General features: G+C 38.3%; 1 protein-coding gene across 7 annotated transcripts in view; it reads right to left on the reverse strand.

Moving 5' to 3' along the window:
• Positions 1 to 27,790, reverse strand: part of DOCK4 (dedicator of cytokinesis 4) — a 435,939-nt gene that overhangs the window by 223,284 nt on the left and 184,865 nt on the right. For all 7 annotated transcript variants that reach the window (XM_070617599.1, XM_070617602.1, XM_070617597.1 and 4 more), the window contains exons 3-8: positions 25,985 to 26,025; positions 23,905 to 23,960; positions 19,888 to 19,984; positions 14,732 to 14,880; positions 9,606 to 9,690; positions 3,033 to 3,184 (exon numbers count right to left, since the gene is read on the reverse strand). In XM_070617599.1, the coding sequence (XP_070473700.1) occupies positions 3,033 to 3,184; positions 9,606 to 9,690; positions 14,732 to 14,880; positions 19,888 to 19,984; positions 23,905 to 23,960; positions 25,985 to 26,025 (580 nt within the window). The remainder of the gene's footprint in view (positions 1 to 3,032; positions 3,185 to 9,605; positions 9,691 to 14,731; positions 14,881 to 19,887; positions 19,985 to 23,904; positions 23,961 to 25,984; positions 26,026 to 27,790) is intronic.

A 27,790-nucleotide genomic window follows, 5' to 3' on the forward strand; every position in this document is an offset into this window, starting at 1 on the left:
ATATACGGGCCTTATTTGGATCTTGTAAATTACAAGTAACTTATTTGGAATTTGTAAAACGATATTTATAAGCCAACAGGGGTGACCTGAATACTGATTGGAAATAGATATTTGATGATGTTGAGAATACAAACTTTTTAGGTGGCAATTCCTTTAGAGTTCCCTTTTCTAGAGATACGCCCTGAAATATTTACATTTGAAAATAATATGATGTCAAGGATTTACCTCCAAATAATCTGGGGATAAAGAAGAGGACTGGAAAGGGATTTGGTTAAAACAAGACCAGCCCTGAGCCGATCACTGTTGAGGCTGGTGTGGGTACATGGGGCTTCGTGACACTATTCTACTTTTTTATATATCTGCAAGTTTCTAAAATAAAAAGTTTAAAAAAGAAATAGAAGTTGACTTTAAAATGCCCACACATCCCATCCTGCATCCATTGTTGGGCATATGAAGAAACACAACAATACCTCAAAATCATCTTACATTTATAATACTTTTTTTCCTGAGAAGACACAAATACTTGACGCTCATTAGCCATGCCAGGCGCAAGGAAGCAGGCAAGACTTGTCATCACTTTCAAGAAGAAGGAAAAGACAGAGGTAAGTAAGTGAAGGGGTCAGGGCAGCAGCAGTCAACTGCAGAGACAATAGTCAAGCCCAGTCTTCAGATCTGTGCATGCTAAGGCCTCTTCAAAAGGTAATGGTGACAAGGCCCTGTGTAGTTTGAACCAAGGCTACTCAGGGCAAGATTTTAAATAATCCCTAAAAGAATAAGCATTGTGCTGCCTGAGGCCTGGGAACGTCAAGAAAATAAATGTGAGATGGTTCCAAACACCTTGTAAGCATATATTTTCATTCTTACTCATTCTTTTGCTAATCATCTTTATGGTGATTATAAGTTTGGGAGGTGACAGCCAATGGCCAAACTCAGTGAGTAGAAGCAGGGGAGAGGAATTTAGTCGTGATTCCTCCTAAGGCCATTACAAATCAGGTGGGATATTAGAGGAGTGTGTGTGTGACAGAAGGGAATGGAGAGGGGAAGAAGGAGGGGCAGAAAAGGGGGAAGGGAGACGGGAGTGTACACATGGCAGCCCGACCACATCACAGAGCACGAAAAAGGCCCAGCTCCTGGCCTGAACTTAGGGACCACAAAAACAATATTATGGGGATCCTACACCCAGGTTATCTTCCTGCTTTCACCAAGTAAACAGATACAAAACAAGTGGAACTCTGCCAATCAAAACCTAAAAGGATGTTTTAGAAAATTTGAAAATGATTATAAATAAGATAAAACTGGGAGACAAGGGTAATATTAATTCTAAATTAATGCAATCCTACATTAGTGCAATTGGAATATTAGCAGCAAAGGGTACTTTGTATTTCTCAAAAACTTTAGCTTAATAGGAAGAAGCAAAAGAGTAACCTCACTTCTCCCTTCTACATTCCATATAGTCTGTTACATAGTTTAGAGACCGTATGTCATACAGACAATGTGATGAAGATTTTTGTTAAACTAGACTACTTGGAAACCAAGCTCTCTATGGTCCACTTAAATATGTAAGCAAGTATTATTTCTAAATAATCTTTCACATTTCTAAAGCAAGTGCTAAGCTGTAACTTGGATCTGTTTTTCTTGCCTTTCTCTTCCCTTTTTGGTAGTGTTGATGTGTGAAGGGAGAAAGGTTTTCTAACTCCCTGATTCATTTCCTCGCACAGTGTATAAAGTAGACTTTATAACTGTATGACCATTGTTATTTCCACACCTCATAAATTCTGTCCTGGTTGCATAAAAATTCACCTTTAAATTCTATGGACAAAGTCCACCGTCAAGAAATAGAAAGTACACTTACTAATAGGTAATGACTAACATATAAATTAATTCACCAAAGATTTAATGGTTATAAATGCATAAAAATAAACACATATTTCCTAGAAAACAAATCTTTTTTAACCAGAAAAGAAATACTCAGGACAATTTTGTGTTTATAAAACAATATATATGGCTCAGTATTAATTAAAACTGTCAGCATTGGGGCCGGCCCCATGGCCGAGTGGTTATGTTCTCGCGCTCTGCTTCGGCGGCCCAGGGTTTCGCAGGTTCAGATCCTGGGCGCGGACATGGCACCGCTCATCAGGCCACGCTAAGGCAGCGTCCCACATGCCACAACTAGATGGACCCACAACCAAAAATATACAACTATGTACTGGGGGGATTTGGGGAAAAAAAGGAAAAATAAAATAAAATTTTTACAAAATCTTTAAAAACTGTCAGCATTTATTTTAGTATTTTTTTTTAAGTATGGTACAATTGGGTCATTACACGTGATTTGTGTGATACAATTTTAAATTTAAAATTTTTACTGTAAAAGATGGTGTGCAGTGTGCTCAACTTCAAAATAAATATACAAAGTTTTAAAATATTAAAAACAACCAAAACATCCACTATAAGTTTCTCCTAAATAGTGAAAACTTGCCTTAAGAGAAGTGCAACAGGTAGGACTCAGAGAACGGAGAAAGGGAAAAACAGTATGTAAAAACTGTATATCATTTCACAGCTCTGAAACTCTAATGGGAAGGTTTCCATTTTTTAGTCATCTCTTGACATCATTTGATGCAGACAGGTAAGAATAATGTAATTGCTGATTGACAATTTGAAAAATATAATGTGTTGACTCACATAAGCAAACTTCAGATTTCAGAGAAATTATATCTTCCTTGAATTATCAATACAAAGTAACTCAAACAAATAACAGGCCTGATATTAATGTCATAGTTTCATTTAATAATAATTATTATGGTTCTACAGCCCTTTTGAGTTTTTCAAAGAACTCTCGCAAGCATCATCCCATCTAACTTTCGTGGAAATCTCCAGAAGGTAGGCAGCCTAGAAACTGACAGAGTTCTACAGATGAGAAAATTGAAGCTGAGAGAAGAAAAGTGTAAAAGGCCATATATCCTAAAGTTTGCCCATTTCAAATCTCCACCATTCCAACACTAAAAAATTCAAGTCCTATCTCCATGTGCACTTACCTGATTGGTCGATTCTCTTTACTGTCAAAGAGGGAGAAGATGACCTCAAGCTCCTCCCCCAGGTTGGAACACATGAGGCTCTTCATTTGCACGAAGAGGTGGTGACTACTGGCCTGCACCGGGGTATCTTTCTTCCGATGTCGATGCTCCATCTGTATGACACCCCCCAACAAAACATGATCAGCATGGACTGAAGAAAATAATGGGACCCTACAAACTGGTGTGATTATGATGTCCTGTTCTGTAATTTTTTTGTTGTTTGCTGTGGATTTGGTATTTAACTGGATGTTAAGTTCCGAATTTTCTCCCAACTTCTGAAATAAGAAACTATGAAGTTTGTAAGACCATCAAATCTTGCTTTAAGAACATGTTTTTTAATCATCAATTTAAAATCATACCAACTCACTGAGTAGATTTAAGCAGCATAAAGTTCAAAGAATTCTATTATTCCCTTATCAACTCCCAGGATGAGAACAATTATTAGTCATGTTTAAAAAATCAGACTAAATTATATCTAACTGATCATTTCATTGATGGTAGCGGAACAATTCAGCTATGACTTCACATTTCTCATAATTAAAAGTTCTTTTAAAGCACACTAAATTGAAAAATTATGGTAGTTTTCTGAGACAGGCTGTGGCAAAAGATATTCAATCACTAGAGCAAAAAAATGTTTCTAACTTGCTGTGGGGCAATAGGGAGGCAGACTTAGGAAAGCTAGTGAGGTGTAGCATCTGTGTTTATCTCTCCTTCTGTCCTCAATACAGCCAACCTAGCTAGACTTGGGAGGCACGACCAGAAGTGAGAATTTCCACACATTGAGGGAGGAAAGGAATCAGCCACGGTTCCAGGCGTGAGGAGAACGTGGGGGTGATCATTCATTTAACATACATTTGTTAAGTATCTATTATGTGCCAAGCACTGGGAATGCAATGATGAGCAAAACCAGAAATAGCCCACACCTTCATGGAGCTTATCTACTAGAGGGAGTATCATCAACAGAATTGTCACACCCACAGATAGACAACTGCAACTGTGATAAAGGGAGGGGAAGAACCAGATTATCACGAGAATCTATAAGGAGGGATTTGACTTGTACCCTGGCAGTCACAGAAGGCTTCCTGGGAAAGTGACACTTTAGCCAAGAGCTAAAGAGTGAGCAGGAATTATGAACCACCTAGGACAGTGCTTCTCAAGCTACCTGCAATGAAGGACCAAGTTGCTTTTCCCTCTAACCCACTACAGACTGATATTTTCACAAATACAACAAAAATGTCATGGTAACGTCAAAATGCTACAAAGGTTTCTAAACATTTACCTGCCATTTTGTACTTGGGCCAGTTACAAACAGTTCACAGTCCAGCTAGTTCTTGGCCCACACTTTGAGTAGAACCGGCTCAGGATAAGAGAAAAGAGAAGACAAATACACAGGCCTGTGTTTTAAAAGAATAGGTGCTAAGAATGTGGAGGATTATTGTTTTCATAACACAGACTACTGCTGAAGCCACCTCTTTCCGATCACTTGACAATTAAAAAAAATAGCTCAGGGATTAACTCCATAATAATGGAGTCAGATCCTTTGCTTGGGGTTAAGGTACATAACTCCATTTCTACATTAGCCATCTTTTTGTTTCTAACGATAGTTCAAAAACTACTGACTGACTGACCAACATTTGAAGGCAAAGAATGCTGTCTAAAATTACAGTTGTAAATGCAGCAGTATAAAGTTTTTTCATGCTTTCATCTTTTAATCTGAACTACTCAAAAAGTGAACAGTTCAAAAACGCAATGAACCAAATGCATCTATTATTATGGAATATGCAACAGGTCCACCGGACACCTGTCTGTAAAAGTGAAGAGTGAGTACACTTTCTTTTAAAATGGACCTCAGCATTGTGGTATGTGTTGGCCATAATTACTAGAAATAAATTCCTGCAGAGAAATATTCTAAGTGTAGACAAAAGCATAATTCTGCCTCATTTTCTATAAAGCTTGCTCTATTTTGTGGTTTAAAAATTCTTTTTACTAGGGCAAAAGAAGTATCATACATTCATAAAACCACACCTCTATGACTGACAAAGAGGCTTTTTATTTTCTGCAGTTGCTACTTACTTACTGATTTACTTAAAATTTCAGGGTAACATAGTACAAAGTACTATGAAGACATGAAGTTCTACTAAAAGCTAAAGCTGGAAAACAGATATAAAAACCTCATGAAAAGAATGGACCTCAAGGAGGTGTCTGGTCTTGACTTTAAACGGTGCAAAGTTCCTACCATCAATCATGACATTCCCTGAAAACTGAATGAAAAAATTAGCTCCCTTACTCATGCAAAGAATCCAATATATCTAGATCAGTGGTTCTCAACCTTGGCTGCACTTTAGAATCACCAAGGGAGCTTTTAAAAAATACTTATGCCCAGGTCCTATCCCAGAACAATTAAATTAGAATTTCTAGAGGATGGGGGTCCAGAGAGTGGTAGTTTTAAAAGCTCCCGAGGTGATTCTAAAGTGCAATGAGGGTTGAGAATCACTGATTGAGATCATATGCAGGGAGATGCAAACCACAGCTGACTGAAAAGCGGATCCCTGCATCTTTTGTCTAATTACTGTCTTGGAACCTTTGGTCTTTGCATGCATGCCAGTAACGAGCCTGCCTGATTGTTCCCTTTGTACGTGTGACATGGATCCTCACAAACGGCACTGGAATCTCTGGCTCTGAAGTCTTCCCTCTCCCCTCGTCCATCGTTCTTCCAGGTCTGGGACGGATCTGGATTTAAGTAGGTTACGATTACTTGTTTCTCTCTTGGGAATTCACTACTTTGGGGAACTTCTAAAAATATCTCTGTGAAAATATCATTACAATAACAAAATTAAAAAGGCATGTTCACACTCGAAGAGCTATAATTTGGTAGTTATAACACAGAGACAAAAATCCAACTCTGAAATAATTTATGGTTAAAAAGGCACCTGCCAGTTACTCTAAATGTGCTTATAATTTAACTAGACCTTTGATGATGAAAAGAGACAGATTCATTCCAAAGATTTATTTAAGTGATGCAAAATTTTAATCCTCATATAATGCATTAATTACTGAGAGAATCGTCTATACCCGGGTTTTTCAACTTCAGCACTATTGACATTTTCGGCTGGTTGTTTCTCTGTTGTAGGGCTTTTCCTGGGCTTTGAAAGACGTTTAGCAGCTTTCTCTGGCCTCTACCCACCAGATATCAGGAGCACCTCTCCCTGTCCCCGCCCCACACCGTCCCCAATAGTGAACACCAAAAATGTCTCCAGACATTGTCAAATGTCCCCAGCTCTCTGTCTGAGAACCACTGGACTATCTACTAAGGATCACAAAACAAGGAGCTAACATGATCTTGGATAAAACCAAGAAGGATGCCTAAAAAGATACTCTGCATGCACAAACAACCAGAGAATCCAGCTAATAAGGTTCTCTCTATTTCTAGGATTGCAATCTGGCCTTTGGCAGTAAACCAAACGTCCCAAGTGGACATATGTTAACACTGTGCAGTTTAGCACTTTTTACTGCTTAGATGAACACAATCAGGTGAGAAAGATCTGCTAACAGGACTCTCCAAAACCTAAAGCAAGACTTTTTTTCCTAATGATGCAATATGGATTTAGCGAGATGGAAACACCTGTGTTTCAAATATGACACGAGAAGACACAGTAAAAGAAGAGAAGTGGCAACAATTAATCAAACATCCTCTGTTAGCGCATTTTACCCCCACACCATGGTCCTTGATCTGCAAGTGAAAATAAATTGTAACAACAGCAAGAACAAGGGCAAGGTGGTGCTTGCCAACTCTCCCTGGTGAAGTCAACACAGTCAGTCACTTTCATGTTATACAGAGAAAAAGACCAGTGCTACAGAGAATCTGATTATTGTGAGCCCAGAATATAAAAAGAAACTTAAAGAAGAAATTTATAATTATCTGTGTTTTTCATGGGCTACTGTCTTTGCTTTAGAAACAGTAAAATGCAACCACTACAGAGGAGAAATTAAATTTTTGTGAAAAATCACAATGTTTTATTTTCCTCATCCACAAAATGAAGATTTGGGACTACGATTTGGGCTATAAAATAGTAAAAACCCCCTCCAATGGCAGTCATGGCTAATCAATGGTAGTGTTTCCCACCACTGGCAGTCATTGCTAATCAGTCACAGCCCAGATGAGACCCCAGAATCTTCTCAACATGGCACTCTCAGCAACCAGCACTAACAAACTGGAATGTTGAAAGAGATGAAATTAATTTGCCATCTCACATATGACATTAAGTGAAAAGAACAGAGATAAAATTACATAAATGCAAAATCAAACTAGGGAAAACAAAATGCATTTGTATCAGACATTGTTAGTTGTATATCAAATGTTTGACATCCCTTGCTAAATATGGTGATGTGACTATGTCTGGCTAATGAAATGTAACTGCAAGTGTTGTATGGAATTTTCAGAAAGGCTCATTAAAGTGTTTGAATCAATTGAGAAGAACCCTTCTCCTTCCTACTGTTGGAGAGCAGATGTAATGGCTAGAGCTCTGGCAGCTATATCGTACTTTGAAGTATCCTTGATGATGGAAGCCATGCCCTGCATAGCAGAAAGATAAGAGCCTGTACTGCTTTTGACATCTTGAAACTACAGCAAGCCCAAAACTTCCTGCCTCTGGGATTACATATTGTGAGAGAGAAATAAATTTCTATCATGTCTAAGCTTCTATTGTTTATTTACTTCATGGAATACAGTCAAATCTAATTTTAAGATTTAGCATACAAGTTATCAACTATTCTTGTCATCTTGCCTCTCTAATAAGGATGAAATGAAGATGAGAAAGGAATGAAAATTGATTGAATGCTTAGGTGCTTGCAAATACTATCTGTCAAGAAAAGGCATTTTACTTGCATTTCTTATTTAATCTTCATGACAAACATGATAAGAATTATTTTCCAATTTGATAGATGAAGAAACTGAAGCTCTGAGAGATTAAACAGTAAGTCCAAAATCACAGGGCTGGTAAAAGGAAGAGATGGAATTCAAATCTAGTTTTTTGGATTTATAACCCATGGTCTTTTCATAACATCATAATGACCTCAAAAACACTGAGTGCTTGCTTATTAAGCACAAAGCACTGCACAAGATTATTTGGGGTTTAATAGAGAAAGTAAGCGTAAGACAGTACCCATTCTCAAGAAACTTCAAATGGAGTAAGAGATTTAGAAAGTGAGAGACAAAATATGATGCTCAATGAGTTAAACTAACAACAACAAAGATGTCCCATTAGAGGATGTAACTGACAAATTATACAAAATTTATTTATTGTATAAACTAAGAATTAATGATGACTTTAACTTGGAATACTCTTATTTTGTTTCCTTCTTCCATCTCTGCCTCCCTCCAACTGACCTTAAACTATGTTCATTGTAAAGGAAAGGAAATTCTCCACAAAAATAGAATTTATTCCAAATGACATAATCAGATGTAAATAATCTGAACAGATTGATGACTAAGGCAAAAATTGTAAGTGGTATTAAGAACTGCTTTCTCAAATCAGACATAAGCCCTAATGGATGTACTGATGATGTTTCCCCCACATTTTTCAGATACAGTTAATCTTGGGTCAAGAATATCCCACTAATCTATGAAAAATATTGTAAGCTTGGGAAGCTATGCAAAAGAAGCAGAATCTTCCAACAAGGACTCTACTATTTGCCACAGGCACTCCTCCTTGGAACATTATGATAAGATGCAGTAGTAACTCTATCAAAGTAAAATTACCCCTGGGGGAATGGCTTTTGAAAGCCCTTCCCAACCACATTCTTCTTCAATTTGGGGTTTGGAAAGAGCTTAGTTAGTATCAAGAGATTAGATAAATTTTATACAAGTATTAAGAATACAAGGCTATATACAAGGAAGAATGGAGCAGATTTGGGGAACCTGGATGCCAAGCAGATAACTGGACTTCAACCTACATGTAACTAGAAAAAGAACTCAAGTCATAGGTGATGCTGTGATGGGCAATATGATCAAATATCTTAGGATTAGTAATAGGCTTCAGCACGTAGGCGTGGATAGGGCTCTAGTAGGGGTAGGGGTAGGACCAGCAGTTGGAGACCAAGGAGGAGCCACTTTGAGCAGTCTATGTATACAGTGATAATGGGGCAGGAGAGAGCTAACATGTTGGTGAGCAGTGACTGGATACCATTAGTCACAGCACTGTCCTGAAACACAACAGAGAAATATGTATGACTTGTAAGCATTTCACTAAACTAGGCAAAAAGTACCAAGATTTTCAAAAGAACTTAAAACTTCTTTGGATTTACTTCCTAGTGTCTGGGAGTTGAGGGCACAGTAGAGAATGTCACGTCATTCTGAGAAAGGTAAAGTGTCTCAGTTTTCTATTTGGAGCATGGTCACCTCAGCTCTCAATTCTCTTTACTTGCTCCAAATTAAACCTGGAACATCCTGTTCTTACAAAATTAAGTAAGTATGAAGAGTGCCATGGAAACCACAAAATTAGCAGTGAGGCTGTAAGCCAAGACTTCTCTACCTACCAATCGGTAGAGCTCAGTAATGCTGATGTCCTCTGGATCCACCATTGCATACTCTTTCCTAGGCACCAGGTCCAGTCCCAGTTGTCTAGAAAACAAATTGCAAAAGTTGGGAGAAAAGTCGCCTCTATAGAATTTATTAAAAATAATTTATTTTTACTACATTACCCTGAAATTAGATATATCACACGCCATGCTTCTCTCACACATACTTTTTACTTTGCATTACTAGTTACCATGGTTGGAGTAGCCAGTGTAACCAGGTTGGACACTGGGAAGAAATTGAGAAACAGAAGACAAAGGCAGGCAAATCAGGGGGTGGGTGAGGGGATGTCACTCTCAGTGGAGAGCTCCTGCAATGGTGAGGAGCATTCAGCACTCCATAAACCACCACCACAGAAACCCTTCCACATTAGACTGGGGTGGAAACCAGAACTAGACATAATTTTGTTCTTAGAAATCAGAGTTGAGGAGAGGGGAGCTTGGTCTTTAGCATTTGACCTGGCACCAAAATACCTAGTTATGGCAGGAGCTAACTCATTCCTAATGTGAATCTCTGGTAACATGCGCATGGTTGTCATTCATTCATGGCAAGTTCTGGGGTCAGTAAAGGCAGGGGACAGAAATTAGGGCAGCGTACTTCTAGGCCTGGGGTGGTTTAGCCTCTTGTGTGTGGGTGACATGTGGCTTGCTGTGCTGAGACTATTCTAAGGTCACACATCCAGCCTCAGAGGGACCAAGTATGGTAACCGATTTGTGACATCTTACCACAGACAGAGAAAAATGAGTATAACCCTGCCAGTTTCCCTCTAGTGACCTTGATAACATATTCCTCTCCAGGGCATACACTTTACTACACTGATATCAATGCAATATAATTCTATTCATCTCCTTAACCATCCACGACCATCCCAAAGGCTTCACAATGCCTTTGTAACACCCTATAGATCAAGGCCAAGATACCATCTCTCTATCAGATGCCCCTCAACCACCCTACTCCAGGTCTCACGCTTAATTCTCTGAGGATGATGTGTTCCACATCCCTTTCACATCATCACTCTCTAACACGGAAGCCTTCCCTCATTGCACTCCCCGTTACAGAACCACAGCTTTCTCACATTTGCAATAAAAAAAATCCTGAAATTCTGTGCCCTCCCCAAAACCTCAGTAGAGGTTTTGTAGTAGAATTTATTAATTTGGCACCTACTTCAAGCCAGGCACTGCCCCAGCCCCTGCGAGGGATAGATTTTCTTAAGAAGATGACAAGACTGTGGCCTTCTTGATGGCAGGAGCTATCTTTTAGATACTAAAATAGTTTCTTAATTACGTTTCCCTTTGAGAAACTTAAAAGTTACACTTGCATTCTTTAACTTTTGTTGAACCTTCAAATAAGCAACAGCACTGCGATTTGTATTTAAATTACCCAAGTCTCCCTGTTATGGAATGAAATTTTTAAAATTTATATATTGAAGCCCGAACCCCAATATGATTATATTTGGAGATAGGGACTATAAAGAGGTAAGAGAGGTTAAGTGAAGTCACATGGGTGGGGCCCAAACCTAATAAGACTGGCGTCCTTATAAAAAAAGGAAGAGACTCCAGAGATTTCTCTCTCTCCATGCAAGCACAAAGGAAAGACCATGAGAGAAGACAGTAAGAAGGCGGCCATCTACAAGTCAGCAAGGGAGCCCTCACCAGAAAGTGAATTTGCTGGTACCTTGATCATGGACTTTTAGCCTCCAGAACTGTGAGAAAATAAATGTCTGCTGTTTAAGCAACCCAATATGTGGTATTTTGTTATGGTAGCCTGAGCTGACTAAGATATCCCCCTTGCTACACTTCAGATCTGATAAAATCTATTCCTCAGTCTCTATCCCCTCCCAAGAGAGAACCACCATACCACAATGGAAGACATCATTTGACAACATGTCAACATTGCTGAGGAAAGATTACCTAGCAAAGGAAAGAGGCTATATAACCACATAGGAATCTTGGCACCTACCTTACCCACAGCTCCTTCTATGAGAAGCCACCTACCCACATTCTCTGCTGAGGGGGGCAGAGGAGAGCTGAGGTAGTCTAGTCATCTGACCATCTCCTCTTCCTGGGCCACATCTGACTGGCCAATTGGTAGGAAACTGACCTAAAGACAATTAATCCATGGACTGGTCAGCAGCTTAGGAGTGGCTGGTATAAAATGCTCAGTCTAAACAGGAATGATAGATACTGGATCTCAATGAGATTCCTTCTTTGCGAACTTGCATCTCAAAATTCAGACAGCATCAGCCATGTGGTACAGGGAAGAAAAGATGCACGAAGGGCAGCTGATCTACATCACTGCAGAAAGAGTAAAGACTAACTCCAGGTGCAGAGGCTGTAGAGCAGGTGTGGGGTCCAGAACCTTCCTGAGCTTGTGGGCACTAGGAGCCTGTAATCTGCAAGTCTCTTCCTCTCTTAAGGCTTTGATTGTTCAACTGCTGGCTCTTGGGAATTCTGGCTGTGTGAAGAGAGTTTTATGTGTTTCTATTTCATTTTGTTAATTCCTAGATATATCCTTAGGATACCCTCCTGCTGTTTGAGGTTTCTGAGCTCACAGAACAGGATCAGGGCAGTGCTTTAAAAACAATAAGAAGAAATGTGACAAGGAGCAAAGGGACAAGATGGAAGGAGAGTTTTCAGGACATGGGAAGCCAGTGGTGGGAGGGGAGGGTCAGGTTTTACATCAACTCAGTCACCAAACTACTCTGGGACATCAGGAAGGATGGATGAACTGACTCTCTTTCCTGTATAATCTTAGCAGGAAAGTCAAAGGACAGCACAGGACTCTATGGGGAACAGAAACAGGTACCATTATCTTCTGTTTGAGCCTTCCAGGGGGAGGACACTTCTCTTGATGACCCCGTTAGGGAACAAGATGGATTATCTTCCCCTCCTCCCAAGCTTCCCCCATCCAGAGGACCTCTCTTCCCCACTCTTCAACAGTCTGATATACAACCTGAGATTGAACACATTCTTAATTTATGTTCATCCAGAGATCTACATGCTGACATAATTTTGCAGGACAATTTGACCTAGTTTAATATGCAAGAGAATTACCTGAATTTGCTTTCCATGTAGCACTATTTAATAGGAAAACTAATTTATACTTAAAGGAGTAAGATAAATGCACAATCTGCATGTTGAAAGTCATTTTTATTTAAGTGATCAAAGAAATTCAAAGAAAACAGAATGAGACGTCAGAAAATTTGTGAATTTGAGGATGATCTAAATACATCATATTGCTCATTTTCAAGCATCAATGTTTTACCAACTTACCATAAATTAGCCCCAGAACTGCCCAAAGCATAAGTTAGAACTCATGTGAGTCAAAAGTGAGTCATGATTCAGCCATAATTAATGTTTTTCCTTCCTTTCCCTTTCCTTCTGTCATTATCTTCCTTCCGAAAACTGGAAAAGCATCATCTTCTTGCCTGCTCTATATTTCGAAGCTATTTTTGATAAGCTAACTTCATCCAACTTTTTCCTGTTTACAAACTAGTCTTTTAAATGAGGACCAGCAAAATGACTAAGAACCAATATAAATCAGTGAAAACTCAAAGTTTTCTCAAAATAAAAAAGAAACAAGAAAGAGAGGCAGCATAAGTCACGCTCAAACAGCTTTCAGCTCCACCCCTCACAGCGCTGCCCCATCCCACACAGCAAGACTGCAGGCTCAATGCAAAGAGCTGGCAAATTTTCTCTCTCAGGAAATGCTGTGTGTTTTGAATCAGCTGCCCAGGAGCTGAAAGTGCCCTTGGACCTCCTCTGGTTCAACATACTCCTTCGATGGGTGAAAAAACTGACGTCAAGAAAGGCTCAGAAATTTGTCTCAAGCCTTAAAAAAAGCAGAGTAGGCTTCCTAGTCCAATGTCTTGTTACCATTCCACACCCTCACTTGTTTTTTATTCCCTAGAAGGAATGAATCTTCCAGAGATAAATAAATTAGGGCTACTCTACTAATTGTCTGTAAAAGGACGAATGGCACATCTTACTTGACAAGATACCAGAAGCTCGCTGTGTGAGATGGAGGTTTAAAACGTTTTAGTAGGTCCATGTATTGAGATCGGTAGTATGGACTGTCTTGGCAGGAATCAAAATTGGCTTCTGATAAAGCGACTTCCTATGGTTAGGGGAGGCAGCCCTCTAGTTTCAAATTGGTTTTTCCGGGATTCAGTAAGAAACAAATTTATCTGCGGTGTACCTCCTGCTGTTTTCTCCATTTCTGTCTGCTTTTTTTTATTCTGTTGCCCTAAGATCCTTCAAAGGTCCCAAAAGCAAATGGGGATTGGAGGAGAGGAAAGGAAAGGAGAATATGGCCAGGTACAACACTGAGGGGCCATTAACTTGCTTAAACTTAAGTCTATCCAAACTTAGGATCATTGTCAAAGCTGGCTTTCCTAATTTCTTAGCTACATATTAACATTCATATTTAGAACAGTATCAACCTTCATCAGAGCTTTAAGTGATTAGATTTACTGTTTAAAGTGCTTGGCTGTTAGATTAGTCACTAACAGTTTTATTTAAAAGTAAGTATTGGTCAAGAACAGCTTTTTACTGAGTTCTCCCAAGCAGCTCCTCAAAGTGGCTAATATACACACACAGGCCGAATCAGGGCAATAATCAAAGGCACCATGGGTGCACCTATCCTAAGACTTTTAATAGAGGCTGTTAGCATTACTGTCACCCTCCAGATCACACTGGCAAGCTATCACCGTGGAAGTGATACAGGTTAATAGAGTAAAAGCAAAGACACATGCCAAACCTAAACCTATTTGAAAATAAGACCTATTTTAGCAGAAGCCATATCTGATTGATCCTTGTGAACATTTCATATTCCATGAGCACATGCACACCATCACACCACCCAGGGCACTAGAGAACAAACAACATCCTGGTGCCCACACCAGCCCTGGAAGATGCGGCAGGCACTCAGCTCCATCAACCTCAGTTTGCACTAAGTCCCCCAAAGGGAAAACTGGAAAAGCCCCATAAGGCGTCTTCCAGAGATATTACCCCATGGTGGCTCACACCTCTGTCGCTTCCGTTGTGTTCAGCCCTCAGAGACTGTCCCTGTAGTGGCCAGTACTCACTCATTGCCCCAGTCCAGGCGGGCGGTGATGTGGCGTTTCACGTCCTTCATCCGGTCGTGAGTCAGATGGCCCACCAGCACCTGCCGCCGCAGATCCAGGATTTCATTCATGATGTGCCACAGCCGGTGGAAGAGGTCACCTTCATTTCTCTAGGAAATATGCAAACGTGGAGATTCGGTGGTCAGTCGCCACACTGAGTTGTGAGGCAACCACAGAGCATAGGGAGGGCAAGTCCTGCTGCCCTCTCTGTGCTCGCCACTCTGTGGACAGACTAACTCTCCCCTCGTGTCCTCAAGCACACTCACTGCTCTATATGCTTTTATTCAACTGCATGACGCTGCTCTCATGTCCAAGAATCCACCACCTTCACTTCTCAGACTCCTCAACACAGACACTTTGTGTCCCAGTGTCCTCCCTGGGCCTCCAGACCCGAGGCTCACGTACTGTGCCTCCCTTTCCACCTCAAGAGCTCCTTTCTTTAGCTCTATCCAAATTCTACCGTCCTTCAAGGCTCCACCTGACTTCCACCTCCGTCAGGAAATCTTCCCTGACAACTCTTGCTCACATTCTGGTCGCCCTTCTCTCAACCACAGCTGTATGTAATTAAGGCCAATTCAATGGAAAACACCATTTTCCAATTATCTCTTGCGTGTTGGTCTTCATGCTTTCCTGCATTTCCATCATAAGATGGGCTCACTGACGGGGCTCTCAAACTCCGTCACTCATGGATTTTCACTGCTATTACCTGGTCAGTATTCAGACCTCTGGAAAAAAGTGGTGTTTTCTTTCTTACTAGCTAAACATTCATGTAGATTCAAGATACTCTCCTGTGAAATTCATCAAGCAAGGTGGCTTAGCTGAAAGAAGACGGCTTAAACTCCTGGCTTCAAATCCTGGTTGTGCCACTTACTAGTTTTGCAGGCTCTGAGAGTGAATTTTGTCATCGTGAAACAGGGACAGTGCTTTCTCCCTGGAAGGTTGTTTTAGGGATCAGAGGGAATATTCGTGAAGAGAGCAGTACAGCACAGTGATAAAGCGCACAGACTGGATAGCCAAACCACCTCGAGCTGCTTTCCAATTGTGCCATTTACTAGCTGAAAAACCTTTGGCAATTTATTAACCGCTTTGTGTTTATTTTCTCATCTGTAGAATGGGTATCACAGTAACAACCCTCATAGGGTTGTTGTGAGGATTGATGAGTTAATACATTAAAACTTTGAGAACAATGTCGGGCCTCGAATAAATACCATGTAAGTATCAGCTCCTTCTAATACTGTTATTATTATGGGCTTGGTCCGGAATAAGCCCTCTACAAATATCGTGTCTTTACCAACACATAAGTCTATGTCTGTTACCCGGAAACTCTTAGGGCAAAAACCCTTTATAAGTATTTACTTTTCATCTTTCTTAACTTCTTTAGAAGCTATGCTTTTACTTTCTACAAAAAATTATTACTAGACTACATGCACAATGGTATAAAAGTATTGAGATCACCATTCACCGAAAGTTCTCTACAGTGATAAGGTGCCAGAAATATCAAGTTCTGTGTAATGGGTACAGAAGTTTAGTCATAACATGTTTTTTATTTTGAAAAGTAGTGACGTGTCTTCTGCTTTATCAACTCTTGGTGACATGAAGCGTTTTCACGTACTGTGCAGGTTAGACAAATGTGCCACCTCGACAAGACACATCCTCCACAATGTCATCCCTGATCCTCTGACATATAAGTAATCTTGCTCTCCTCTCAGCTCCTCCTGCACCCTACCGAGGCTACTCTTCTATTACTTCTCGCTCTCTACTCATGTTATACACTCCCATACAAGTCACCACAAGGGCACTGTAAAGCAATATTCTTGAAATTCACTGCTCAGTGTCTGTCTTCTCCTCTTGCTGGAAGCTCCCAATGACAATGGCTGTGACTGCCTTGACTAGCCCCAAGAGCTGGAGAATGAATGAAGGAATGAATGAATGAATACTGTGACGTATAGGAGGTCGTTTTTCTGGACCTTGAGAGGTGGATTCTGCTTAGGTCATGGAAAAGAATAAGCAGGGAAGATGAAGAAAAACTTGAGGAAGCCAGTGGTCAAAAGGAAAGGTCTACTCAAGTCAAAGAAATTAAGGAAGATATAAAATAAGTCAAATTGTATGCAGCAAAGCAAAGAGCCAGCTCCCTCTTGAACAGACTGTCACACTGTGAATGTCACTTGTCCGGTCCTTGGGGAAGGTGTTCGGCACTGTCCAGTGCGATGAGCTTGATTTTCTAGATGCCACCTCTAGTACTCAAGTTTAAGAGAATGCTGAGATGAGAAGGAAGCTGGATCCTTTATACAAATGAAAACAGCTGGTCAGCTTTGCCTTCAGGGCAGGGGTGGCAGGAACACTGACATACTGCAGCCCTGACCAGCAACCCCACCCTACTAATGTATGAAAACAGTACCTATCTGATTTGACAGCTAGTCATAAAATGATGTTTCTTTAAAAAGTGGATTTTAAAAATTGGTTATGAAGACTATTCAGAAATAGGAAAAATGCTTTTCATTTAATATTAAATGAAAAAGGTAGGGTACAATGTTAAACACTTGGAATAAAATAATACCTAAAACTTTCTGCAATATGCCAGAAATGTAGCAAAAGTTAATTGTGAGTATTTCAGTGTTTTAGAAAATGGATAAGTTTTCATTTGCCTCAAAATGAAAACACAGGTTTTGGAGCAGCAGATCCAGATTTAGGCTCAGGCTTTACCACTTAGCATGGGGCCCTGGATAGATTATCTTTGATAAGATTAGAGAGGTAAAAACTGTCAGAGCCCCAGGGCAGACAGAAGTAAAATATTCAGCCAAAGGCCTGCACAAAAGTACTCAGTAAAAGATGGCTGCTATATTTCTCTTAAATTTTCAATGGTTATATTACTGCTATTTTATTAAGTGATATTTTAGAGAATATTATTTAGGCTCTTACTGATGTTATTAAAAAGATCAACTAGCATTTCCCAAGTGGCTACCACGTGCTTTTATGCTAAATGTTCTACTCAATTAAGTATATCTCATATACTGCTTACAATTTACAACACATTATTACCCTCATCAAACATCTTCCAGAGAAGAAAACAGGCACCTTACAACTGTTGGAAAAGGACATGGACAGCGCTTCAAAACACTCAAGTCTAATAGACTTGAACCAAAACATCTACATCAAGAAAAGAGAAACCGAAGGTCCAACAAAGCCAAGTCAGCCTCATTCTCAAGGTCAAAAATCTAATGTCTTCAGGTTAAACTTCTCACTTGCTCCTAACATAACCGACTACCTTTCCCGTACCCAGGGAAACTTTTAAATAATTCTCTGTCTCCATTACTCAGGATACGAGGAGGTGAGGTTACTCCGAGCGCTTAGAACACACAGATTTAAAGCCAATCACGTATGTCCCCAAAACAGATGCTCACAACCTCAAAAGCAAGTAAAAATAGCTGGAAAAGGCGGAATCAAGAGGAATTCAACTTCGTTCCCCACAAGCAGCTACATAAAAGGATAAGTGCTGGTGCTCCAGCTCAACTAATGGATGAAACTTAGACTGTCATTATTTTTATAACTCTTAGGCTGGGCATTAAGGATGCAGTGATTTGAACATTTCAAATAATTTCATTTTCTATGTTAGTGTCATGCACAATATTATTTTAAGAAAAATAATACTTGGATTTTATATTCTTTCCAACATAAATTTTTTTAAAAAATCTAAAAAGGAGATCTGCTCTTCCTTTGTAGTCTCCTAGCACAGAGCCCTTGAGCTCAGTTATCTTGACTTTCCATCTACTTCATTCCAGCAAAGCTTAGATTCTGGCATTTCATCGAAGACTGTCTTACGGATTTTACTAGTGAGTCCTGAAGCCACCAGCTCGAGCAGGGCATGGTCAGAGAAATCCAACATCAAAACGGTTTTTATTAGTGACTTTTTCACATTTTTTTGCCTCAATGAAATATCCTATTACACTTTATATGTGCCAGACATTAAAAACTGTCATTCTGTGCCAATGTCCCTCACTAATTTGGATTTTCTCTTTGACAGGCTGTTTCAAATTGCTTTGTCAGGCTAAGCACACCTTTGTATTTTGAACACATCTCTCCAAATGGTTAAGCTGTTCTATAAATTTCTTTGAAAATGAAAGAAGAAATAGTATTTATCTTCCCCAAAATTTCACTACTCCCAAGGTTCCACATATGCAGTGGTTCAGAGTAAGGATATTAGAGTCACATCAGGCTCCCAGCTCAGCCATTTTCCAACTACTTGATCTCGAGCAAGTACTTTACGCTTGGCCCCATTTTCCTCATTTGTAAGCTGGGGACAATCACAGTCATTATCTCTTGAGTGGTTGTATGGATTAAATGAGATACTGCATATGGAGTACCTCCCTCAGGGTGTGACATAGAAAGCTCTGAATAAATGTAATTAGTTATAATAAGTAAATAAGTACATATACATACCCCCAAAACAGTGACCACTGTCTCTTTTTTTTAAGAAACATTCCTTTCTTTTACATATTTAGAATATCCTCATTGATTCTTGTTAAGCAGTCTATCATTTTCAGAATACTTGAATCATTTACAGAGAATTAGAATATTGTATTGAAAATGTTTATTTCTCCCTGAAAACTAAAAATATTCAGAAAGCCTAACACTAGTTCCATGTAAACCATCCTATTTGATTAGATGCCAGAAATGTATCTTTTACATTCCTGCAGCTTGAAAAAGAACTTATAAAACCCATGCTTGGTGGACATAAGATTACAACAAGACTGTCTGTTTATGCTCTGTATCTCCAATTCCCGGAGGAGTACTAATGACTTACCGGGTGCTCAAAGCATAGTTGATGCCTACTCTGGTTCAGTTCTTTCTTTTTTTTTTTCTGCTTTTTCTCCTCAAATCCCCCCAGTGCACAGTTGTATATTCTAGTTGTAGGTCCTTCTGGTTGTGCTATGTGGGACACCACCTCAGCATGGCCTGACAAGTGGTGCCATGTCCACGCCCAGGATCCGAACCAGCGAAACGCTGGGCTGCTGAAGCGGAGTGCACAAACTTAACCATTTGGCCACAGGGCCGGCCCCTCAGTTATTTCTTAAAACAATTCACGACCTGAAAAATTATGCCCTTAAAAAGTTACTTACCACATAGAGTTGTTTCCACATGGTTCCCCAGTCTCTTAATGTTGATGTCATTTCTGTGATAACAGAATCTTCAGTGGGAATAACCATTTCAAACTGTCTGTAAAATTAAAAAAGAAAAACAAAATAAACATCAAACATCAGACAATTTTCTTTTAAATACTCTAAAAGATAAACCAGGAAAAAAAGCTGCCTCGTTATTTTTGGTTCTGCAGGAAGTAACCAGCATCTGATTATGAACTTGTATCAGGAATGCTCTGTGGGTTATGGTGGTACAATATCAAAATGACCAGTCACTTCATCCGGATCAAGTTGGAGCAATGCGGTGGAGAAGCAACAACATCAGAATTTCTGCTCCAGCCACAGTTTGACCACTAAACAGAAACTCATTTAATCTCCCTGAGCCCGAAAGCCCCATGTGTAACATGAGGTCACCAGGCTTACACAAACTGTGAGATGGCTTTTGCTTTCCAAGCACGATGACCACAGAACTCAAAGGGAGTGACGGACTTGTTCAATGATCAGGATAGTATGCTGCAAGCACCCGAACTAACTTAAATAACTAGATAACACGGTACTGATTAACTAGACACACGATACTGATTAAACACTCCTTGATCTCATTAACACTCCATTTTTATTACTTGCAAACAGGACCATGAAAAATGATTAGTACTATTACTAATGTTATCACGAATTTTAGAATTTATTAAGAGTTTGTGACATCACAAATATTTGAATATCCATTGCAAAGTGCTCCTCTCTATGATTAGGGGAATATATTCTTCCTATTTCTTCTGTACAAGTCAGAAACTACACTTGGAAAATATTCAGACCAACATCTAGTAGGGTATGCACAGTGGTCCTGATGTTGAGAAGATACATAAGGAGATGAAAGGGAAAAAAAAACCCAAAAAATTTCATTTGTCCCCTGTATCCTATCTTTGACACACAATAACCTTTTTCTTCATCTCTAATTTCTTTTTTCAAGTTCTTTCAGTTTAGTTGTAGGTTAAGTGGCGAGCATTCCTACAACTTCTCAAAAGAATGCTACTGACTATATCAACGGGGGTTATTTTCTTCATTTGAGTATATTTTTTTCAAGGACAATATCTAATATGTAGAACGTAACAGCATATTAGATATCGAACATGGTTGTCTAGATGATCCAGGGGAAATGACTTCTTAGCATGAGGCTAATAACTGTTGTGCAGTTCCTATTTCATGTTATGTCCAAAGTTTGTATAACTATCTTTTGCAAAGTCTTCATGACAGCAAGTATAAAATTCTTGCCTTGATTTCTTCACCAACAGAGTCTCACCTCCTCATTTCATACTGCTACTAAAATACTTGCCCTGTGAATATTTTCCTTCTTTGTAGAGCTTAAACACAGCTGCAAATGTAAAACTGGGATTTAAAACTAGAAATAAAAGTAAACAGTAATATATGAACTGTGACATACATGGAACCTTTCATCAAGTCCACATATGACACTTTCAAATGGTAGTACGTTTATTTTGCTTTTGAAACAGCTGTTGCAATTTCAATGATTAATATTTTGAGATAGAGATTATAAAATGATCGGATGCAAGGTTAAGGAGGGAACAATGAATTTCCAGGAAAACTCGACAACGTATTTAACATTTAAAAAATGACATGACCTCAGCAGGAATTAAACAATACAGAAGTGGCCTCACTGTTCGCAAACCATAATTTAATTTAAGGACCCCCATCAGTCCTACATTGCTCCGAAGAGCCAGGAAAGAACATAAAGGCAATTCAGTCTGCAGGAAGTTGATTTGGGGTTTGTTCAACCAAAATGTAAATTTTCAAGAAGCACAAAATTGCCATTTTAGATGAGGCAGCTGTTTCTTCCTAATTATACCAAAATCAATGTTCAAATAGTCATAAGCAGTTGTCCCTGAAATTATATTTTGTTCAGTTATTTTATGAGTCCTTTGCAGCTATTTCATGCTGGTGGGCCAACAGGCTGTTAATCCCCTTAAAATAAGACAGGTAACATCAAAATCCCAAAGAGCTTCCTCTCTGGGAAAGCAATCACCTGGTACTACGTGTTCTCAAACGTTTTCAGGCTAAACTTTTTCTTCCAGTTAATAGTCCCAGAATCTAGGGTCTCAACCAATTCCAATGACATATTTTTACAAAATAAATTTTAGTTCTACCCCAAAGTTCTCCTGCTATTTAATGCTCATCATGCCCTGTGTCTAGTGGAGAACCCATAACCAAGTCTTAAACTTACACAACCAAATTCTGAGACAACTTTACCCACAACCGGCTACTTACTAGGACAATTAAATAAATAAATAAACAAATATATAAAAGTACTTATTTTAATTAAAATTATGTCCCACCCCAACCTGCTTTCACTGGGTGGAGTGATGTCTTATACCATCTTTGCTAGCATTCTCTCTTTTCTCTTCCCCGACAGGTCAGAGTGTAAGATGGGGCTGGGGAGTCCTTGGCTCTGGAGAGTTGAAAGAGTAGGTTCGGGCTTGGGGCAAAGGCAGAAAAGAGGACTGGCTGCATGGATCTGCCCAGGTGGACACTTCAAGGGCCAGGGTAGAGACCCTGACTTTCCACATTGCCTAGCCCAGATCACTAGGGCAGAAAGGTCTGAACAAAGAGTAAGCCTATGGCTAAAGTGTTTTCTGGAGTGTTCTCTGGTTTAGTCGAGCGGGGCTGGATAGTGTCAAACCCAGCCTGGTGGGAAAACTCCAAAAGGACTGATAACTCTGCTGGACTCACTTCTGGTGGATTACAGCTGCACAATATTTCTGAAGGACAGACGTTATTAAAAGAGTAGCGGTGGAGGTAACTATTAGTATTGGAATTACGATGATTTTAATCTAGTGTTTTAAATAATTACCACTACTACTACCAAAAGAATAATATTGCTTAAAGTAGCTGACATACATAAGATATACAGTGTAAGGATCTCCTACACTCTTTAAGTTTTAATCCACATAGGGAACAGGGTATTTATACCAGAGACTCTCAGCCATCTGCAGAAGTTATTTCATTGAACTCAGATTTAATATCCTACCTTTACAGAGGGTGGATATAAGAATCATCCATTTGAATAACATCCTTGGAACTTTTTTGGTGAAAATGAAGTTTGAAGATATCATTTACTATGCTTTAAAATGTGCTTTACTAATTCAAATAAATTGCTATGTTTTGCTATTTGAGGAAAAATGTTATTTCTCTGGCTGAATCTGTATTCTTTCTTTTGTCATAAAATGAAAATTATTCAAGGATCCAACTCATATGCCTTGTGGCATTGGCAGCAAATGTTAGGGTCCAAATCCATGTCCCACTTATAATGAATGATCTGCTCAGATTAACCACTTAATAAGCAAGTTCCACTGTTTTATCCTGTAGTATTTTATTTGAATGATCTGTTATCCTGATAGCTGCTTCAAGTCCTTTTGGAAATAGACTGGAAAAACTTTTTAAATATATGAGAAATCCTAGTAACCGATGGACTCAATCAAAAAAAATATATCATAGAAATGCTGTTCCCTGAAGTAGAATAGAGGCTTTGTGAAGTGGTCACACAAGGATATGGGGATAAGGTATTATCCCCAATTAGGAAAAGACAGTCAGATATGGCTGCTTATAATCAGTGGTGAATCCAGGAAATTCCTGGGGTTTGAGACATGACTCAGCAGTCAATGGGTCTGACTGCCATGATACCCTACATAGCAGGAAACCAAAAAGAACCAACTCCTTCTGCATAGGTTTAGGCTGATTCCATGATTTGTGGACAGTGAGAGACCTCCAGGGCCCTGGATCCTACGGTTGTTCAGCACACACAGATGTAGTGTGTTTAATCTTCTCTAACAACCGCCTTAGTGTAATCTATCTTTATTAAACAACATAGACAATGGCATGATCATCTATAGTTCATTTTTCAAGATAATTACTAAGCCTTCAGGTTTCAAAATAAGCATTGGTTCTGTGAAAATCCTCCAACTATTAATAAAACTCATTTCTTACCCTTTGTTCTTTACACAGGCATTTTTCAAGTGAACATAGCTGGAAGGAAATATACCCTAGAAGAGAAAAACGTGAAGGTTACGGTGCTAGCTGTCTGTTAAGGGAGGGTTAGTTTCACAAATCATATGGATAAAATACAGCCATACACTAAAAAAATACCAAGAATAGGGAAAAACATCTCTATCACATCTATAGGCTAAAATCTATTATAGCTTAGATCCATTCCTTTTATTTTCTACTATTCATTTGTTTACAAATTGAGATACTCTAAAATAAATATAAAAATTAAGTCTCAAAAAATATATTCTTTATAAAACAGAAAATTAAAAATTTTTTCAAGAATTCTGTATAAAAAGCATGCTGAATAAGAATCTTTTAAAAATATTGCATTGGTCTGAAAGAAGGTTTTTTGTTTGTTTTGGTTATTCTTTTTCTTCTCTCCAAAATACTCATGTGTCTATTTAAAAACACACACACACAAAAAAAATACCATTGCGAATTTGGAGATAACATGTATATTATGTGTTACGGAAGATCTCTGGTGAAAACAGAGCAGCAATTAATCACCAGGCTGCCATTCTGATGGAACAAAAATTAAACAAAAGAAGCCATGCTGGCTTAAAGCTCTTTATTGTAGGGAAAAGACAGGGCAAGGAAATTGTTCCTTTGTTCTAAATGAGAAATTGAAAGAAACAACATAAAAACAAAATGAGCATCAATTTTATTATCCATTAAATGATAACATCCTCTGAATGATTTTTCATGTAGTATCAAATGACAAATTCAATTAAATATTTAGGAAAACAAATGTCATTTGAATACATTATCACCATTGTGGATCCAAGGATAACATAAAATTTAATAAGCAAATTGTGCATATTCAACAATAGTAAATAATTATATAGGTTAAAAAAAAACTTTATTTTCTTCGGAACTTAAATTTACCTCAATATGATAGGAATAACAAATAGAGTAATTATAATCAAAAGGAAAAGTCAGAACTTGAGGTTTGTTAGAACAATGAGACAAGTAACAGAAACCATAATAGATTTTTTCCTCAAACATGGGTAAATGAATAATTAAATACTGAAGCTATATTTGCATGTGCCTTGCAGATGTTCAAAAATAACTTTAAATGAGGGCTAAAGTATTTAAAAAAATTAAATTTGTATACTCTTTTGTCCCTCAGGCTCTCTTTTAGAATGACCTAAAATAAATGAAATAAAGTAATTAAATACAGTTGGATGATCCAGAAAAAGGTATAGTTAAACAGAAAGGCAGGCAAAAGAGATTAGATTACTTATATTTTGAGAATGAATAATGATACAGTGTCTTATCTACAATTCTAATAAAGCCAGAATTAAACCAAAAAATGAACATGACATATAAGAAAATATTAGAGAATGTGGGAAGCATGGGAGAAAGGTGGGAAGATTAGAATAAAGTAGAAAAACATAGATATTAGCAAGGATTAGCATCAAAATCATAAACCATACACACGAAAGGTAAAAGAAAAATCATATTTCTTCCCACTATAATTCCTGAGGATTCATATAAATTATATAAAGGATAATGAGTCTTAGTTTCTGTCTGGAATGGTAAGAAAGAGGGACTCTCTGTAATATGGTTTTCTCACATTTCAGCTCCTCAAACCCAAAGGTACTCTTAATATACCCTAAAATAAACTCATTTCTCCACACCACTATCTTATAAATGATACCACAGAAAGCATAAAGATTAAATACTTCTATTCAATATTTCTTTTGGAATATATATTTCTCCTGCCTGAATTTTAATTTCGCTCTCTGCGAAACTAACACTTCAAAAAGATTTTGTTTATATATAATGAGCTTATTAAGGTCTTCTCAGTACAAATTTCAAGAGCTACATACGATTATCATTTGAGTAGCATGTCTTAACTATAATCCAAGATCAAAGGAATTATGAAAATCTGTATTGCCATTTAGCATTTCAACTAAGGGTCCCAACTGTAATTTTAATTGCGTAATGAAATAAAGTAAAATAACTATCTTTTACAAAAAGAAATCCCATAATTACGGTTAGAAGTAATAATTTTTACCTTGATATTTGGGTTTTTTAAGGCAAATCCTCTGTACCAGCCTGTGAAGAAATAATCATGATCATATTTTAATAAAACATAACAACATTTTAAAGAAAAGAAATGACTACAAATGAATCTAAACTTTGCTGATGAAATTTTACCCTGTATGTAAATATTCTAGGTATAAACACGGTGGGGGCTGGGATTATGCCAGACTGAAGCTCAATGGACTAATAGTTTAAGTATTCTATTAATAAAAATGTTTAAAGAATAGAAACATGTGGGGCCAGCCTGGTGGCACAGTAGTTAAGTTCGTGCGCTCAGCTTTGGTGGCCCCGGGGTTGGAGGTTCGGACCCGAGGTGCAGACCTACGCACCACTTATCAAGCCATGCTGTGGCAGGCATCCTACATATAAAATAGAGGAAGATGGGCACAGATGTTAGCTCAGGGCCAATCTTCCTCAGCAAAAAGAGGAGGACTGGCTGCGGACGTTAGCTCAGGGCTAATCTTCCTTAACAAAAAAAAAAAGAAAGAAACGTAAAATTGAAGTAAAGTCTTTAGAATCAGAGCATTGGACTTAAATTCTGGCTTTGTGACTAATTAGGTATTTAATCTTGGGCAAGTTAATCGACCTCTCTGAGTACAGTTTCTCTCCATTTTATTTTATTTTATTTTTTTTGAGGAAGATCAGCCCTGAGCTAACATCTGCCAATCAGGCCGCCAAACCAGAATGTGTGAACTTAACTGCTGTGCCACCGGGCTGGCCCCTCTCTCCATTTTATAAAAGGCTACACAAGATTTCAGGGAAATTCAAGAAGCTACACAAGATTTAATATACTCTCAAATTCTCTTTGCCTGACTATAAAGCCCAGACTCTATTTCCACAGAATGGTGCTCAGCCAGCAGTCACGCAGTGAATTCTCACATCCTTCAGCCCACCATCTTGGGTTAGGATCAGCCTGATGACATAAGAAGAGTGAAACCAGGTCTCATCCACTAAGAGAATTAATGGGTACTCTCTCATCGACACAATCTCCTACTAACTGAGCTCACCATAATTTTTATTCTGTAGAATGCCTATTATGTAACCCCAAGCACCCCTCAATCAATTTTAAAGTACTATCCTTAAGGGGGAACATACTTGTTTTGGTTTAAAACAAGTACAGAGTATATATATGAACTTATATGGTTAATATACAACTCCCTTATAACTGTATTATTTTCAACTTAGAGTTTCTTCAAGTATAGAAACCATTTTGCTTATTGGTAAGAAATTATTTTATCATGTAACAAATGTTCTGTCAAATTGGATTTTTTAATAGAATTTTTAAAAAGAAATATTTGAGCTTTGTATTTAACTAGTTTTGTTCCTCATAAAGTTTTCTTAAAAGAATAGATTGTAAAATATTGTGCCTAACAGTTTTAAAACCAGAAGAAAGCAAAATGAATTGAGAATCAGAATCTCTCTATTTCAGAGTTTATTAGATCCCTTAAAGACATATCTGAGAAATATATCCATTCTTAATTAAGTATTCCAACAGAAACCAAAACTTTTTGAGAATTGCAGAAATGTCACAGAGAGCTTTCTGTCCAACTGCACCATACAGAAAGGTTTTTAGATTACAAAACAGTTCCCATAAGCCATGGAGCCCATTTTCATGCACCAATTCAAAACAGATTTTATATTTATCTGCGTACAAAGTAGAAACACACAAAAATACATCTAGCAATGACAGAGAAAACCTTATTATATTTTTAAATATATCAATTCCATTGGACAGAACAAATGTCCACATATTATCACCATTTTTTTTTTTTGAGGA

Source organism: Equus przewalskii, chromosome 4 (assembly GCF_037783145.1).
Source record: "Equus przewalskii isolate Varuska chromosome 4, EquPr2, whole genome shotgun sequence".
NCBI lineage: Eukaryota > Metazoa > Chordata > Mammalia > Perissodactyla > Equidae > Equus > Equus przewalskii.